The 18,155-nt window shown below is 43.8% G+C and overlaps 1 protein-coding gene and 1 pseudogene across 1 annotated transcript in view; both read right to left on the bottom strand.

Moving 5' to 3' along the window:
• Positions 1–18,155, bottom strand: part of CSRNP3 (cysteine and serine rich nuclear protein 3) — a 59,081-nt gene that overhangs the window by 36,588 nt on the left and 4,338 nt on the right. Inside the window, exon 2 of the mRNA XM_066612132.1 lies at positions 1,237–1,407. Within this exon, the coding sequence (XP_066468229.1) occupies positions 1,237–1,384 (148 nt within the window). The 5' untranslated portion in view covers positions 1,385–1,407. The remainder of the gene's footprint in view (positions 1–1,236; positions 1,408–18,155) is intronic.
• On the bottom strand, positions 4,040–4,159 carry LOC136637266 (5S ribosomal RNA; annotated as a pseudogene).

Below are 18,155 nucleotides of genomic sequence, written 5' to 3'. Positions count from 1 at the left end.
TCTATTGGCAGTCAGAGAGACAAGAAAAGCCACACTTAATCTTTCATAGTTTCACATGGAAACGTATATCTCTCAGCCCATGAATTCCGAAACGTTTGCTGTATTCAGTAGAGACTCAGTAGAGTCTACTGTGTAACCACAGTTTTAACAAGCAGAAAGAAGTCGTTTCAGATTTCATTACTGGCAGTAAGGAGGTGTGAGTAAGAAGGACTGATTGACATTGGCATTCTTGGGTTTTTTCAGAGACAACCACGTGGGGGCACAATCTTCAAGCTTAATATTTGGTACCAACATTTTATTTGGTGGCAGTGGACAAACAAGACAGTATGATAAATTCCCCCCACATGTTTTGCATATCATATTATTGTAGCTGTGTTGCCACAAGCTACTCTGTGGTATAGCATAACAGCAGAACCACCACATAGCTTTTCTAAAGGAAAGAAAACACAAAAATGGCTCCTCCCACTGCATAGAACCCCATTCTAATATAAATATCATGACTACCAGGTTGTGTGACATTTGTGACACAATAGCTTATAGCACTGGTTCTAAGACATTTAGTACTGGGACCCACTTTTTGGAATGAGAATCTGTCAGGACCCACTGGAAGGGTTGTCATGACCAGAAGTGACATCATCAAGCAGGAAAATTTTTAACAATCCTAGGCTGCAATCCTAGCCACACTTACCCAGGAGTAAGTCCCATTGACTATCATTAAAAGAATATACATAGTAGCTTGTTAAAAGTACAGGTTTGTAACATTTCCCCAATGCAGTCACATGCCATGGTAGCATCAGATCTAATATATTAAAAACAAAACATTGAAATGAATGGGGACCCACCTTGGCTCACGACCCACCTAGTGGGTCCTGACCCACAGTTTGAGAAACACTGGTTTATAGATTTACAACTGACATTCAGTTCACAGTAACATTCTCTGTACCTCAGGGGCTGGGACCAGCTTTAGAAGCACAGCCAGAGCATTCAAGTAACAGTTGTGTGACTCCAGCTGTGAGCTTTTTCAACATCTGTTCTCATGCTTTTGACCTAAAATAAGTTACCACAGGGACCAAATGTCTGAGCCGGGCTAGGGCCCAATGAAAAATGAAGGTCATATGCAACAGATTGGTAAATTCAGTAAACAATGGGAAAAAGAAAAAAGGGGAGGGGACATGCTGTAGAGTTTCATTGCTTGCAACCAACTGTTGAGCCTCACTACCTGGTAGTAGTACTTACGTGTAAAAGGATTTGAAGTGGATGGGTTGACACTATCACCGCTGTCAGCGCTTTCGCTGCTAGAAACGTCGTCATCTGATTCCCGCACAGAAGAGCAGGGCGAGGAGCCGTCAACTTCTTCAAACTTCCTCTTTAAAATTCCACTCATCGCTGCAGCACTGTCACATGTACCTGCAATAGGGACAGGTGCAATGAAGCAAGGAAGCATTTGACCGCAGACCAGGCAATCAAGGTCTTTAGAATCTCTAAAGTCATTCTAAGATGGGCTTCTCTTACAGATGAGTCCCATTTGCACGTCCACAGAAAACAAAGGGGCAGACAGAACATCAAGTTGCTTAGCACACTCATGCAGTCAGGAAAAATCCAAAACAATCTCTGTAAACCAACAACAATAACAACAAACTCCAACCCACAGTTTTATAGACGTTAGTATTCCATACTAACATTGTTGTTGAATGTTCACAACTTTGGCTTCACAGATTCCAGAGGATTCCAGAGGATTCTCAAATAGGGAAAAAACAGTTTCCATTTTTGGCTAACCAAACCACATATTTTTTAAAATAAATCCTGTAAGAGGATAAGGGAAGGAGGAAGCAAAATAACTAGCATATCCATGTGGAAACTATCCATGGTCACAGCTAGGTACCACAGCACACAATTCCTGTATGCAGGAAGAGCTCAGGTACATTTTCAGATACATACAAAAAGCAGTTACAATTCCCCAGGTGAGATGCCATGTGCAGTGAACTGCACTACTGGCAGCATTTGTGTGTGTGCTTGTCCTGCACTTGCCCCACCATCTCAGAACCTTTAGCTGCCCTGCCACAACTCTGGTTGGGGAGGAGGAACTTGCACTGTGCTACCAAAGAGCAGATGCAAGTTCAGCCCTCTCACTGTTCCCTGGGGGCACAGGGTGGACTACTCCTTGCAGGATAAGGGGCCATCCACTTTGGGCTGATGCTGGCCCTTTTAACCACAGGGCCAGGCCAGATAAAGCCTGGGTTGGGGATGGGAAAAAGGCAGCACAGGAAGGGAAGGGCCCACGGCTTTAGAGCTGGGAATCTCTGGACAGACTACCTGAAGGCTGCTCAGTATCTGCTCCACGTGGCCCAGATCCTCATTAGCCCCCAGCCAATAGTTGCAGGGGCTGGCCCCTCCTGTGCCTTGTGCAGGGGCAGGGCAAACGCAAGTGGCATGTTAACCCACGTGCCACCAGAATTCTGTGGGAAAGGTCAAATCCTGTTTGAAAGAAATATCAATAAAGTTATTCTCAGAAATAAAAGGGGGGGAAATATTGTTTACCAACACTTACTGTTGGTTCAACACTTGACACTTCTGATACATAGTCCCAAAGAGAAGTTCCTATCATATAAAGCAATTGTGATATAGTGCTACCCAATTTCTCCCAGCAGGTAGCCTGGGAATCTCTTACTGGAGGCCATGTCTTGCTAGCTTACTTGTTACCATGCCTCATGCTGTTCTGTGCACTCACACAGCACAGGCTGGAAAGACCTTGTGGAAGAGAGTTATGTCTGAAAAGTTAGCTCCACCCACGCTGGGCAACATTATGACCTCACTGCGTGATGGGAATAGGTTACAACTGGAAAAGCCTTGTGCATTCTGAAGTAGAACACTTGCTGCTCTCCCAGCTAGCCACGTTCAACTATACCGCTTTTAAATGCAGTATTTAGGTGTGTTTTCAAGAGCTAAATGGACCTTTTCTGAGAACAAAACATTGTTTCTCAGGAATTTGAAGTCTGAGCCATCTCTTCACTGAGCCACCCATAATGAAATTGCAGTTTGACTTTGTCTTGCTTAAGAATGGCCTTTGCCTCAACCTTCAACAAATATGCAATGAGATGCCAGATACCATGAGATGCCATTGCCATACATAACAGATTTTATTTTACAGCTCTTTCAACACCTCAGCCTGAGAAAAGGGAACCAGTGCATGGCACTGAAGCTTGCAATTTTGAATAAACAATATGAATCTAATAAAACAAAGTCACCTTAATCTACTCATACAGAACGTTGTCAGTGTAACCAGCAATTTCCAAGTCCTTTAGCACATATGTATATACTTGAAAATCATGATGAAGGATGACAGGCAGCTATAGGTCATCACAAGTTACTCCTGTATCAGCATATGAAGCTGCCTTATACTGAGTCAGACTATTCTTCTGTATAGCCCAGGACTGTTGACATTGACTGGCAGTGACTCTCCAGGATTCCAGGACAGCATCTCTCCCAACTCCACCTCTAGATGGGACTGATGGAACGTGCCCTTCTGTATCCAAGTACATGCTCTGACCATTAAGCAATCAGGCAGAGCCTCTGCCCACCAGCCAAACAAAAATTAACCCTCATAATCCAGTTCCTAGTAGACCGTTCTTAAAATAAAGCCAAGCTTTATTATGGGTGACTCAGTGACAGCCAGGATGATGTTGTGTTTTGGGAGCTGGACTTAGACCTGGAAGATCCAGGTTGAAATCCTTATCAGCCATGAAGCTTCCTAGGTGACTTTGGGTCAGTCACTATAGCTGAGCCTCACCTCACCTCACAGGGTTGTTGTGAGGACAAAAGGAGGAGAAGGTATACTACCCTGAACTCCTTGGAGGAAGGGAGGTATAAAAATGTGAAAACAACACACACACACACACACACACACACACACACACACACACACACACACAAGGCACCTGTAGCTGACAGCTTAAATGACCATCAGGGTTTTAAAAGATAGCCCAGATTTACAGCATGTTCAAATGGTTGGCAACCTTCAGTCTCGAAAAACTATGGTATAAGCCTACAGCACCTGGTATTCCCAGGTAGTTTCCCATCCAAGTACTAACCAGGCCTGACCCTGCTTAGCTTCCAAGATCAGACGAGATCAGGCATGTGCAGGGTAACAGTTGCTGCATGTTCAAAGCTGGCATACAAAGGAGAAGGGTATCACATGAAGAAGGCTGAGTGAAGGTGAGATCAGTGGTCGCTCAAGAGGCAGTTTCCCCCTCATGACTGCTCTATGCAATGACAGACACTTAGCTAATGATGTCACTTCCAGTGTTACAGTAACAAGATTATTATTTTTTTTATTTTTCACATTTTTATACCGCCCTTCCTCCAAAGAGCTCAGGGCGGTGTACACAGCTGCTCCCCTCCTTTTGTCCTCACAACAACCCTGTGAGGTAGGTGAGGCTGAGAGAAAGTGACTGGCCCAAGGTTACCCAGGAAGCTTCGTGGCTGAGAGGGGATTCAAACCTGGATCTTCCAGGTCTAAGTCCACCTCCCAAACCACTACACCACCCTGGCTCTCTATTATCTGTATTATCTGAGATACAGTCTCTGTTCCCGTTTTCCCCACAGAACCCTGCTCTCCCCTCTCATGTCACAGTGTGATGCCAATAAATGTGGGGATGTAACCAGCTCATACTTTTACTTTCCTTATACAGGTAAGACAACTGGTGAAAGAGCCAGGAAGGAGACACCAGCATCTGACCATTATATGCTCATTATGGTAAGTTTGCCCTATATAGCGCGCAGCTCTGGACACAACTGACTTACGAGTAAAGACAGAGGTTTCAAATCGTTCCAGTGCCATGGGTTTTGTCACTGACTTGACAGTATTCCTCTGCGATCAAAAAAGTATAGCATCAAAAGCAACCTAGGTCAGTTTACCATTCCCTCTGAAATGGAAGTAAGCCTGCATTCAAGCAGCCAATGCCACACAAAGAAATAGGAATTAATATCAGCGCTTACAACACTGCGTTTGAGAACTTAGGCACAGCATGTGTAAAGTGTGGACTGATTTCCACTGTGAGTGTACAATCCTTTGCCTTTATGATTGCCAAGACACAATACTACAGGCACCAGCATTCTACTAATACAGGAGTCCTTCACAATAGGCCTACAATAACCAATCCCAACAACACAATGCATTTTGACCATAAGCAGTCATTCCTGCTCTTTACAATCAGTTTAAATTAATGCCCTCCAACATGAGATTGGAATATGTCTAATCCCTTAAATATTCAGTCAAGCATTGACTCCCAAGGCAGTGCAGTCCGTATATAGATTATTTTAAAATGGGAGGGGGAGAGTGCTTCATAACCCAGGACATGGTCACATTAGCTGTTTTATTTTATATTCTATCTGAGAATACAGATGCTGTCAATTTCTTTAAAATCATAGTACTGTATCCTGTTCATTATTATTAGCTGCCACAATTTCACAGACAAAGAAAAAAAATGTCATTTTGTTAAATATTGCATCTTTTCTGCCAATCTCCTGCACAACAATTATAGTGCATTATCAGTTGCAAAAGATGCTCCATGTAAAACATGCAGACTAGCTTTGACACTTTAAAATCCATTTTCTATTTTAAAACATCTACTCATCCCTGTAATTCTCAGTACCTACCAATCATGAAAGTCAAAACCTGGAGGATTTAAATCCAAAGTGAGATACAGGACTCTTTATATGTATACAAAAAGAAGTTTGTTCGCAGTCAAAAATCTAAGAACTTTTCTTTTCTGATATAAACAATGGGAGATAACGGTAACAAAATGTGAATGGTGTCTATTTGCACCATCTATAGAATTCCCACCTTTTTCACAGGAGACCCAGAACTGCCCAGAGAGAGATTATGGCTTAATCATTTGTACTTAACTAACTTAAAAAGAACCCGCCTGGATCAGAGACCAGAAACATGTTTCCAACAGAAGCTATCCAGATGTCTTCAAGAAGCCCACACACAGGACATGAAAGCTGATGACACCTCTGTGGCGGAAAAACCTCCAGGCTCTCATCTTGCAGAACGGTTTGTGAGTTTGAGCCCATTCTAAGCACAAACAGGAATCATCATACTTAAGCCACCAAGCCGAACTTTCCTTGGCAATTGCAAGTCACATTTTTCTGTTTCAGTCACTCATAGTATAAAAAGATATTTTTCCCCCCACAGATATAGCAGGAGGGGAAGGGCAATTAACCAGGCAGTACAATATAAGAGAGGCTATGTGGTTCACAAGAGCACCAATCAACATTGGTTGGTAAGGAATACAGACTCCAAGTTACACCTATTGGGTTGTGAAGGAATGGAGCAGATAGATAGGTTGACGCTTACACCAAATTTCTATAAAGTAAGCTATGAAAGACAGGCACAAAGAACAAAAGGAATACGAAAAGTGCAGTTACTCTGGAATAAGATGCAAAGCTGAGATTGCAAACCTATCCACACTTACCTGGGAGTCAGCCCCATTACCTATAATGAAACTTACTTCAGAGTAGACATGCACAGCATTGGGCTGCAATTCTCATTTTACACTCAGATGCAGGGAGAAAAGCTGTGCAACTTTGAGTTCCTTGCCATTACACTCATGTGCCCACCTCTGCCTGCTGAGTAGTAAGGATGTTTAATAGGGGTGGCTAACACTCCTGCAATGCCCCAATACAGTAAGTACCAGAAGTTTTCTTTCTCATAAGAGCTGGTGAAGCACAGCAACTAAGAGACTGTACAAAGGAATCAGGAAGTTGCTGGGTTTAATCTTACTCTGTCATGCATCTTCTGAGTGATTTTGGGCCAGTAAACTTTGCAGCATTGTTGCAAGGATAGGGATAAAAAGGTCAGGGGAAACCCCATATGCCACCTGAACTTCTTCAAGGGAGGGGAGAAATGTAACTCAGGTTACAATCCTACAAGCTCTTCCCTGAAAATCTTGTTGGCATCCTTAATCTCGGAAGACTATGGTGTCACGCTCTGAATGGTGGTTCTGGAACAGAGTGTCCTCTCCAGTGCACGAAGCCTGGGTAAAGTAGGTATGGAGGATAGGCTGTTACCCATGCAGCAAATCCCCCCTCTCCACGTCGCTGAAATGGTCCAATGGAAAGGCAGAGGCCAATACGGTTGGTTCCAGCGGTGTCACAGGAGTTGCCAGAATGTGACTGTGTTCAGCCATGAACTGCCTCAGGGACTCCAGCTCCAGATTTTGCCTCGAGGTTGACTCCTGAAGCCTCTTCCATAACTGGATGTAGCCACAAGGCAGTGGAGGTTTGGGATCAGAGTTTTCCTTCTCTCAGATGAGCTGCCTTCCCAGGCTAACGAGTCCCATCTACCCGGTGGCTGTTTAGTCGCCTTTTACGACAAGTACAGCCAAACCGAGGGCCTATTCTTATCCCCCAGCCCCCAGGGGAAATATTTTCCCTGAAAATAAGTCCCACTGAACTCAATAACACTTACTTCTGAAGGACATGCAAAGGATTGAACTATCATGTACATACTTGAAGGGATATTGATTTATACTTGACTTTCAGCCCAAGCCTAGATAGGATTGGACTGAATTATGGAGCCCATTACAACAATGGAAGCAAGTCCCATTGTCATAAAATGGCTGCTGAGAGAGTGCAGAGTGGCAGTCATTTTGCGTGCACTGCTGCAAGAGGCAGTAGTTCCACAACTCCATTGTGGGACCCCGCTGCACTTGCCAGAACAGGTAAGGCAGTGGTGGGGGCAGGAGTGGGTGGGGAGTGGCTAAAGGGGGAGAAACGGGGATGGGGAAGCAGCAGGAGGGTGTGGATCTAGTGGCAATGGCACACACCAGATCCTATCCCCTCTTTTTCAAATTTCCCTGCCCCTTTCTTCCCCTCAGTCTCGTGCCACTGGGAGCCTTTTGGGGTGGTAAAGGGAAATACTTCCCCCTCCAAACCCCTCCAATCTGTCCCCCCACTGGATTCAGCACGCACTTTTTGGCATGGCTGCGGGGGGTGGGTGGGGGGGGTAGGATGGAACTTTTCAATTGCTATATTTGATCTTTGCAGATTAACAAAAAAAAAAGTTTTAGGTGATGTATCTTTACTATCTTCAGAGAAAAAGCTTAATTTCCTGAGCTCCCTAAAAAGGGAGTAAAGACTTGTATGGAATAGTCATTTTATATTTAGAAATATTTAGTTGGTATTGTCCAACAATGACATTCAAATATAAAAAAATACGGTACAAAAAATCATTGGGACAGGTCCAGGCTTGACAACATGAGCTAAAGGACTACTACGTGACAAATGCAACCCTTCATAAACTTTGATGTAAATAACTCCCAAAACTTGTTACTTCACAGCTGGGAGACGGGGGAGGAAAAACATTGGTGGGAATGAGGGAGGAGGCCAAAGAGAGGAGAGGAAGGGGGCAAGGAGGACAAAAGAAAACTAAAAGTCAAGCCAAGGGGAAAGGTATAAATTAGCACTGCCTCTGGCAAGAATCAATTAGGGCAGGACAAGTTAGCCTTTACAATATTCTTTCATTGCCTGCTTTTCTTCCTGGTTCCAGGTTGTGTTCATTCAGTGAATAATTCTCCCAACGCATCCTTAAACCCAGATAGAAAGTTCAGATTTTAAACTTTTGTGTGTGTTGCAAGGGGTTTCCTCTCTTGTAAATAAATAGTATCTACAAAGCAAGTGTACAAAATTAAATGTTTTGTGTTTTGTGTTCTGGAGTAGAACACAAGCTTTGTCTGTATGATGTCCCAGGTTCAAATCCCAACAGCACCTCGAGTCAAAGTATCTGCTATTTAGATGCCTGTTCCAACATGAGAAGTCTGTAGTAGCACCTGAACTGAAACAGGGCGAAGACAGGAAAGAGGTACGCCCTTAACTCTTGCTTGTTCCCAGAGACAACTGGTAAGTTACAGTGGGAAACAGGAATCGACTAGATGAGCCTGATCCAGCAAGGCTCTTCTTACGTTCATCAACCTTTTGTTCGAGAGACTGAATGTTGCAGTGCTCCTGAAATTATACATCACCACCAAGAGAGGCAGACGGGTACATCCACAACTGCACTACAGCAATTCTCCCAAGACCACAAAAGTACTCAGCCTACAAGACACCAACTAAGCAGCTGGAAAGATGCGCTGTCACCCATATACTCTCTCAGTGGCGAGTACTAGTCTTTTTTCCCATTCTTTTTTAGCAGGCAAAGGGCAAATTGCTCCTTGAAGGATCAAAAACAGTTGCATAGCTCAACATACAAATCATCATGGCTCGACACCTGGATTTTTAAACTGAACTTGGGCCTGTTCAGAAGTTACTTTATCTCTCACCTATACACATAGTGAAATCAGGAATGGGTTCTTCCTTTTGACTTCCCTATACCATAGGCCAGTGGTTCCTAAACTGTGAGCTGCAGAGAGCAACAGAAACCAGCCAGGGGAGCCACAGAATTCTCATTAAAAACTCACTGCACTATACAATGTATAGGACTGTAGCCTATACCAGGGGTGTCCAAAGTTTTTGGCAGGAGAGCCACATCATGTCTCTGACACTGTGTCAGGGGCCCGGGAAAAAAGAATTAATTTACATTCCAAATTTGAATAAATGTACATAAGTTTACATAAATGAATTTATTAAATATGAACTTATATGAATGAATGAAGGCGTTGCATTAGCTCAAGGCCTATAAAAGGCCTTGCGCAAAGCAAGGTTGGCCTTTCCTTTGCTGCCGCTACTGCATCACAGACGTGAAAAGGCAAGCAGTGGAGGGAGCCCTCATCCCACAGCTCACACGAGAGCTCAAACAGTCGCCTTCATGCTGAGAGCAGCTGCATTGGGCCAGTGCGGGCTCTAACAAATCTCTGGAGGGTCAGAGGCTCATTGGAGACTGGGGGCTCCCTGAGGCCACACTGAAAGGCCTCGAGGGCCACAAGTGGCCCCAGGGCCAGGGTTTGGGCACCCCTGGCCTATACCAATGGTCCAACAGGTCAAGGAGGCCACCAGTCAAAAATTTTGGGAACCACTGCCATAGGCTAGTGAATGCCTGACTAACAGGAAATGCCATGTTTATTTGAATACAAGTTCTCCCTTGAGATAAACATCTGAATCAGAACCTGAATCTGAACCTGAATCCAGATTCAAGACATCATTAAAAGGTCATACATTATATGCCTCTGCAAACTTTGGAGGTTTCTTTGTGGAATGGAAAAGAGAAGAAGACTTCCAGCTACTATTTGTATTCTGTACAGTCCTGAGTTTTTTCTTTTAAAACAAACAAAAAATCAAGAGCTAAACAGAAGAAAGCATTTTTAAGAAACGGAAGAAATAAAGAACACGATAAATCTGAAAGAAAAAAACCAAAGAAATTATGGTTTTATGATTATGAAATTACAATTATTATGATTATTTTAAGATGTTTTATTAAAAAAAATACCAACTCACCACAAAGAACCACCCAAATGGTTATTCTACCATTTTCAGGAAGTGTCAGCATAAACAAATACCTTTTTTTTTACTAGATTTACTATACTAGATTTACTATATAATTTAATATAGTAAACTATATAATCTACTACATAATTTAATCTGACAAATTACTTGAGATACAAAAGTTATTCTATGTTTTGCTTACATTCATCCATACTTTGAAGCAAGCATGGCTGCAGGATTGAGTTTTATAAAAATCTAGTGAGACTGTATTACTTGTATGGACATAAGAGTTTAAAAAAAAATATTCCTTCACCAAGTTTTAGTGACACTCTCATAATGCAATTTGTCTCAATTCTGTAATTAGTTCAGAGTGAGACAAAGACAGACAGCTGACAAACAGCGAGCCAATTCGTCTTTCAAGAAAGCTTTCTTGATCACACAACAGATTACACCTGTATCATTTTCGCACAATCAGCCATCTGGCTTTCCTCTGGATCCACTTTAAACTTCAAGGTCTGGTTATGGCAAGCACCTTTTAGAGGAGTCGCTACTCAAAGCATATGTATTTATCTGTCTCAGAATTAACCCTTCAGAAGTTTCTCTTGTGGTCAAGTAGCAACCTTACACAAAGAGTTAAATTTTAAACCAAACACACATAAAAGGAGAAAGAAAATTAATATTACTGCACTTTGTATATTATACATGCGCCTACATTTTGAATTAAATGTATCTCATTTTAGATTGTGATTAAACCCTTTAAAAACTCAAGAGGCATGCTTCAGTCATGTCTCATCATTCCCCAAAGAAAATCTTTTGATTTTGTCACACATTCTTAAAAAGTGTAACTGTTATGGTTTTGTAATAGCATTGGGGATGCTCTTATATAGTAATGCTCCCCCTGTTATTATAGAAGAGCCATTAAATTTAAGTATGTTTTTAAGTGTTTAACAACCTCATATATATTTCATAGCGAAATCTATAATACTCGTTTTACACAAAAATGCTAATTAATTGAGTAGTGGTCACAATGAGGTTTCATATTACTTCAGCTTTGTGAAAACAGATTCTCCAAATGTTGTACCATTAAATTCAACAGTGATACAAAAAATAAACAGATAAAGTTTTTTAAAATATGTTACTCTAAAATACCTCCTTTAATGGCTCCCATATTCTTGAATGTGCTTTTGTCCTTCTTTCTTATATTAATTTATGGCTTCCTGTGTTGCAAACACACAGCAACTATTTCCAAATAATCCCACTGGATATCCCAATGGATCAGGGGAGTTGTTGGCAGCAGCGGCCATTAGAGGATTTCAGCTTGATATTGCGGATGGAGACGACAACTGGACCCCAGTCAAAGATAAAATGAGATTGTTACTTTGTGAAACTGGAAGTGGATGTTTTGGTGGTTTTTTTTTTTTACTGTTTTCAGCAATTTTGAGGCTTGGGGAACCCTGCAAAGGGGTCTACAAGCTCCCCGGAAACTCCAGGAGGCTGATGCTACCTCAGGTAAATTTTTTCAAAAATCCCTTTTTCCTCTGACAGCAGTGTGATCATAGCCATCACTGTGCCTCTTAAGGGCTTCCCTGGCTGGGGAGTTGCAGCACCTCAGTTTGGGAACCTGTGCCATAAGGTATTTTATAGCATTTTTTATTATAGGCAGTTCTTTTCACTTTGATAAAAAATTGATATTGGAAAGTGCTTCCCTCTGAAACTACATTAAACTGTACTTTTGTGGGAATTTAATGCTATCTATAGCAGTGTTTCTCAAACTGGAGTCAGGGACCCACTAGGTGGGTTGCGAACCAATTTCAGATGGGTCCCCATTCATTTCAATATTTTATTTTTAATATATTAGACTTGATGATACCCTGGTATGTGAGTGCATCTGGGGAAATGTTATAGATCTGTACTTTTAGCAGGCTGTACTTTTAACAGTATATGTTTTTAACAATGATAGTAAATGAAACTTACTCCTGGATAAGTGTGGGTAGGACTGCAGGCTAGGATTGTTAAAAATTTTCCCCACTTTATGATGTCACTTCCGGTCATGACATCACTTCCGGTGGGTCCTGACAGATTCACATTTTAAAAAGTGGGTCCTGGCACTAAAAGTTTGAGAGTCACTGATCTATAGCATTTTGCATCCTTTGCCATCACCTAGATTCTGTGGCACAAATGCTGGAGCAAAAGTATCCAGATCATAAATGTGTACCATATATAAAGGGTACACCTAAGATGCCTCTGAGGACCAAACAGAAGTTATCATCAACCACTTTGACGTGTACCAGTTCCACCTCTAAAATGTCAAGAATCAGAAAACCTATAATGGTCAGCTGCTGCCACACCCAAATGACTTTCACTTTCCTATTTTTCTTTTAGAACTCTATGCATTTAATTTATCAGATAATTTATCAAATACATAAAATATGTAATTTACATAAAATATGTATTTACACAGAGTGGAACCAGCACAACAGTGTTCAAAAGTTAAGAGATAACTGCAGAAGTTCAATATAAGAAACAAGTTAGTGCAATAGATAAAAATAATTATTGAGAAATCAAATCACTCAGATTCCAAAAGGTGAAAGGAAATAATCTCTTTCTAAAACTGCTAACTAACTTTATTATGATGGTCTAAAGCAGGGGTGTTAAACATAAGGCCCGCGGGCCAAGTGCAGCTCTAGAAAGCTCTTTATCCGTGATAACTAGGCTCTGTTATCTGTATCTGTGATAACGGGGCTCTCCCAGAGCTGCCCTTTCAGTAGCACCATTTCTGCAGAGGTTCTGGAAGGGAGAAACGGAAGGAAGCTTAGGAAGGCAAGGAACGCCATGGGGGAAGGGCAGACCAAGAGAGGTGAGAGGGAGATGCTGCCGAGGTGCTGGGAGAGCCTAATTATCATACATCAGCTGCCTTTTCAACAATGCTACTTCTTTCTGACCATCATCTGCTTAATGACATCACTTCCTGCTTAATGACATCACTTCCGGTCCTCAGCAGGCACCACAAATGCTATTGTCCACTATATGAAACGAGTGTGACACCCCTGGTCTAAGAGGATATGGAATATAGACATGCTGCGTAGCTCAGAGTCTATGCATTTTTACTTGGAACTGTCCCACAGATTTTAATGGGACTTACAGGAAATTGCGCATAGGACTGCAATCTTAATTGTGGAGTTTCTAAAAGTGCTTTCAGTTCATGTCATTTCAAAATTTTCAAGATGACTCAGGTCACATGAGTTCAAGGCCACTCCCTGGTGCCATTTCAACCAAATCAGCATCAGGCAGAAAGGAAAATGGAGATCTGAGAAAAACAGCCAGTCCTGTTTCCTTTTAAAATCTAATACTTTAAGAATTGAGCAAAATGTTTGTCCACCCTCCTTCTCTGACATAATCATATCTTCAAAGGTTGGAAGAGGCAGAATTAGTGAAAAGCCAATGAGGGAAACCTAAATTGAGGTTTCCTTGTGCTAATGAAGGTTGATTCCAATTAAGTCTTGAGTCATTTCTGAGAAATTATAGAATTTTCCTAAACCATTTCAGATATAGTACTCAATAATTACTGGACAATTATTAAACAGACTGGATGAAGGGGTGAGGGAAAAGACAACTCTTGTTGCCTGGGAAGCAGACAGAAAAATCCTCATACCAAGCTTTGCTTGACTTCCAAAATGGAGTTTGGTACTTTTAAAATGGAGCCCAGTAATGTCAAGTTGTTCAAGGGTTCATCAACACAGTTCCCTTTGGTAAGTGCTGATCAGGGATGAGAACTCGAGTCAGGTGACTCGGTTTCAAGTCACAAAAACATGTTTTTCGCTGACTCATGCAGACTTGAATCAACTGTGTCGATGACTCGGGCATTGACTCGAGTCTGCCACTGACTCAGCACTCAGTCCCCATGCATGCAGACTCAAGTCAGTCTGTGTCTAGTAGGTGTGCTTACTTACTTTTTTCAGGGCATGTGTATAGGTAACCTCATGGGGTCATCATTCAGACCAGGCAAGCAGCAGGGAAGTTCCAGGCAGAAGGCAGGGAAGGGTTAATGTTTTGCTTTGGCATCAAGCCACAGCTTGGGGGGGAGGCGGGGGTGGGGGGAGGCGGGAGCAGGGCCCATGAGAGGGAGATAACGGGGGTTATTTGTACACAGATCCAGGGTATAAAAGGGGGCCCAGAAGTCCAAGGTGGGGGCCCAGAAATTTCCCGGGCTCTCAGATTTTTCCATCTCACTCAGACTCATTTACCCTATTACCACCCTCCCCCTGCTCTGTTTCACCCCTCCCCCTTTGCAAAGGGGTCCAAAAGAAACTTTGTGCTCCCTGATAAAATTTCTCTCTGAGGCCCTGGGTGGGAGCTGGATCTCTTTTCTGTCTCTGAAGGAATTGATGGTCATTGGACAATGGATGGACGAGTCTGATTATTTTCTTTGAATGAGGTAGGGCAGAAGGAGGAGCCCAAGGGGGTCCTTGCCTTAGGCAACCAGGGAGGGGGGGAAAGGAGGTGGGGAAGCCAGGAAGAGGCAGTTCATAGCAATCACACTTTTCAATCACATGGCTTATTTGGGCTCCATTCTTACTTGGGAAGAGGACTTATTTCACTGAACAACAGGCGCAAATGGGACTACTTCTGAGTAGAACTGCAAAGGATTGAATCATACTGGTAAGCTTCCCCAGCTACGGCATGTGACTCTCCTCCTCTTGCCGCTTCTCTCGCTGCTCTCACACAGTCCATTGCACCCCCTTCAGCCTTGTTTACTGATGGAATGGGGGCATCAGGAGAGTCTTTAAAGACAACTCTGACACACACACACACACACAGCCCAGTAGCAGCACAGAGCCCATTAGCAGTTGGGTTAGCAGTAACCCCTGCTAATTGGGTAAGAGGCACTTTTTCAAGTGGGTGCTCCTTTTTATAGCAGGGGGAGAGTAATTGGCCCACCTCACGCCAGCACTGTCTGTTCTAGTGGCTGTCTGCTGGTATTCCTTGGCATCTTTTTAGATTGTGAGTCCTTTTGGGACAGGGAGCCATTTAGTTATTTGATTTTTCTCTGTAAATCACTTTGTGAACTTTTAGTTGAAAAGCGGTATATAAATACTGTTAATAATAATGATAATGATAATGATAATGATAATAATAATAATAATAATAATAATAATAATAATAATAATAATAATAATAATAATAATAGCAGTTCCGTTTTTTTTCCATGGAGCCACAGCTGACTTTTTAAAGGGAAAGACTCGTGACTCAAGTCTTTTTGAGTCACCAAAAACACTCTAGGTGACTCAGGAAGTTCACCTGTTAGGACTCATTTTCAAGTCAAGTCACGGGAGTAGAAGCTTGTGACTTGACTCACTCATCCCTGGTGTCAATAGGTTCTGATCTATTGCTGTAGCTCACAAAAATCCAAGATGTATGGAATCTCAGAATATTGACTAACTTGTTTATTTGCATACTGCATGATATGCAGATGGTTGGGGAACAAATCTGTCCCCTTTGTAATCTCAGCTTTAGGTTTTATTTTGAAAAGATTGTGTTTGAACAGTAACACACAATAGCTTGAAAGTTTGTGGGCAGTGGCTGCTATAAATGAACAACTTAAAAGAACCTGATGATTGAAAAAAATGGATTATAACTGACCAGGATCATGTGCTGCAAACTCTGCCCCAAGGAGTCAAGTTCTAGCTCTTTTTAGATATATATGTGGCACTATATGGGCCGGATCCACTCTGATTTCTGCATAGGAACTGAATACCTAGCTAGGGCCCCTGCTTCTACACTTTGGGGGCCCTGTTCAAGCACTCAGTGGATATCCAGAGATCAGCATAAGGTCTACTCCCCCACATACGGAGAAGGAGCATCAATTATTTTTGAGAAGTGTTTCAATCACCCTGATCTCCGCTCTCCTGGTTTCAGCCATCTCACCCCTCCTCCCCATTTTCTTTGACTCTGGACTTTTGAGGTACTGCACTGAGTCCCTTTTACCCATGTGCTCTGCCCACTGCCATAAAAAAGAACTACTTTGAGATAGCGCCACAACTCCATACAAGAGCACATGCTTTGCATACAGATGCAGTTGTGGACCTGACCCTTGTGGCAACCCAGGGCACAGGACCGCAACATGCCGCCCCCCCGAGGATACTTACCCTGCTCTAACGGAGCCTTGCATGACGTTCCTAAGTTCTCCAAAAGCCTTCTGAGGCCTCCAGAGCGCCATTAAACTGTATCTCCAGATTTGTGATAAAAACCAGAAGTACTGTTTAAGGGCACTCTGGAGGATTCAGAAGGCTTTCAGAGCGCCCACAGACACAGCACGGGGCTTTGCCTGCCCCTGGAACAGTTCCGGAGGGCGGGCAGAGGTAGCAGCGGCAGGCGGAGGCAGCACCGTGGCAAGCATGGTGGTGCCACCCCCACAAGGCCCACAGGCTTGGCACCTGGGGCTTTTGCCCCCCGACCTCCCCAGGAGCGCCACTGTGCAGATAGCCCTAAGTTTTCAAATAGGGCCCAAGTTTCCCTGTCTGACACTTGGGAGAGTTGCTTCCAGTCAGTAGAGACAACATGGATGATGGTTAGTACTTGGATGGGAGACTGCCTGGGAATACCAGGTGCTGTAGGCTTATACCACAGTCTTTCGAGACTGAAGGTTGCCAACCACCACCAACCACCACCAACCACCACCAGATGGGCCAAGGGTCTGATTCAGTATAAGGCAGCTTCCTATATATCCCCCAAGTTAGTGATTCAAGAAATGCAGGCTAATGACTATGAAGGTTTCAATGCAATGTTCCTTTGAACGCCCCACCCTATATTAAACAGAAATGGCACAGTAGACGGCTCAGGATGTAGCTGTGGTCAGTATCTATTGCTATATTTGCAAAACCATAGCTACTATACAGGCACTTCACACTAGAATTAGAGAAGTTTCAGTAAAGTCTAAATAACTGATTGTCACTGTGGGGGCCCCATGAGGAAGTCTCTGAGGGCGTCGCCTGGTGGGGTGCCGAGGGGCGGCTGGTTGGCCACTGCGGGACTCCCAGGCAGGGAAAGCCTCAGACCATGCAAGGTGGAGGGGTTCACAACACCCTTGTCCTCCTCCGTTGCAGCAGGTCCTAGAGTCCTTGGCTCTCAGGCAGGGGCTCCAGCTCCAGCCAACTGCCCTGCCTCTCCAGAACTGCCTGTCATCATGGACTTCCCTGCCTTTATCCTCCCTCACTGCCCCACAAGCTCCTCTCCTTCTTCTTTCTCCATGCTTAAAGGGACCCCGTCCCTGGTCGGTCTCTCCCTTCTCTGGTGTCTAGAGTGATCCCGCCCTGCTCGCCGCTCCGGTCAAGTGGACCCTGGAGGGACTGCTGGTCCACTCCACATGCCTCCTGCAGTGGCGCCATGGAAGCTCCCCCATTCACTGCCCCCAGCTCGGGCGGTGGGGAGCTCTGGAGTTGCTGGGTTTCCCCTGTGTCCTCTTGGCGCTTGTGCACAAGCACCATGAGCCACACTGTCACCTCCCTCGAGCTGGGCGGTGTGGTGGTGGCTACAGCAGCCTCCTGGCCAGCAGATCTTAGCCCGAGGGAGGCAGGTCCTAGCACTTGCCATTCACTCGACCCTGCCAAGAGCTTTTCAAACTGGGGTGTTGCGACACCTCAGTCTGCGGGCCCTGGCCCCTGCCCCCTTAAGGGGCGGGGGCAGCCTGGAGGCGGGGCGGAGGCAGCGGCGTGATCCCCAGGATTGTGCTGCTCAGG

Source organism: Tiliqua scincoides, chromosome 1 (assembly GCF_035046505.1).
Source record: "Tiliqua scincoides isolate rTilSci1 chromosome 1, rTilSci1.hap2, whole genome shotgun sequence".
Classification (NCBI taxonomy): Eukaryota; Metazoa; Chordata; class Lepidosauria; order Squamata; family Scincidae; genus Tiliqua; species Tiliqua scincoides.
This window is presented reverse-complemented; position numbering and strand designations above follow the sequence as displayed.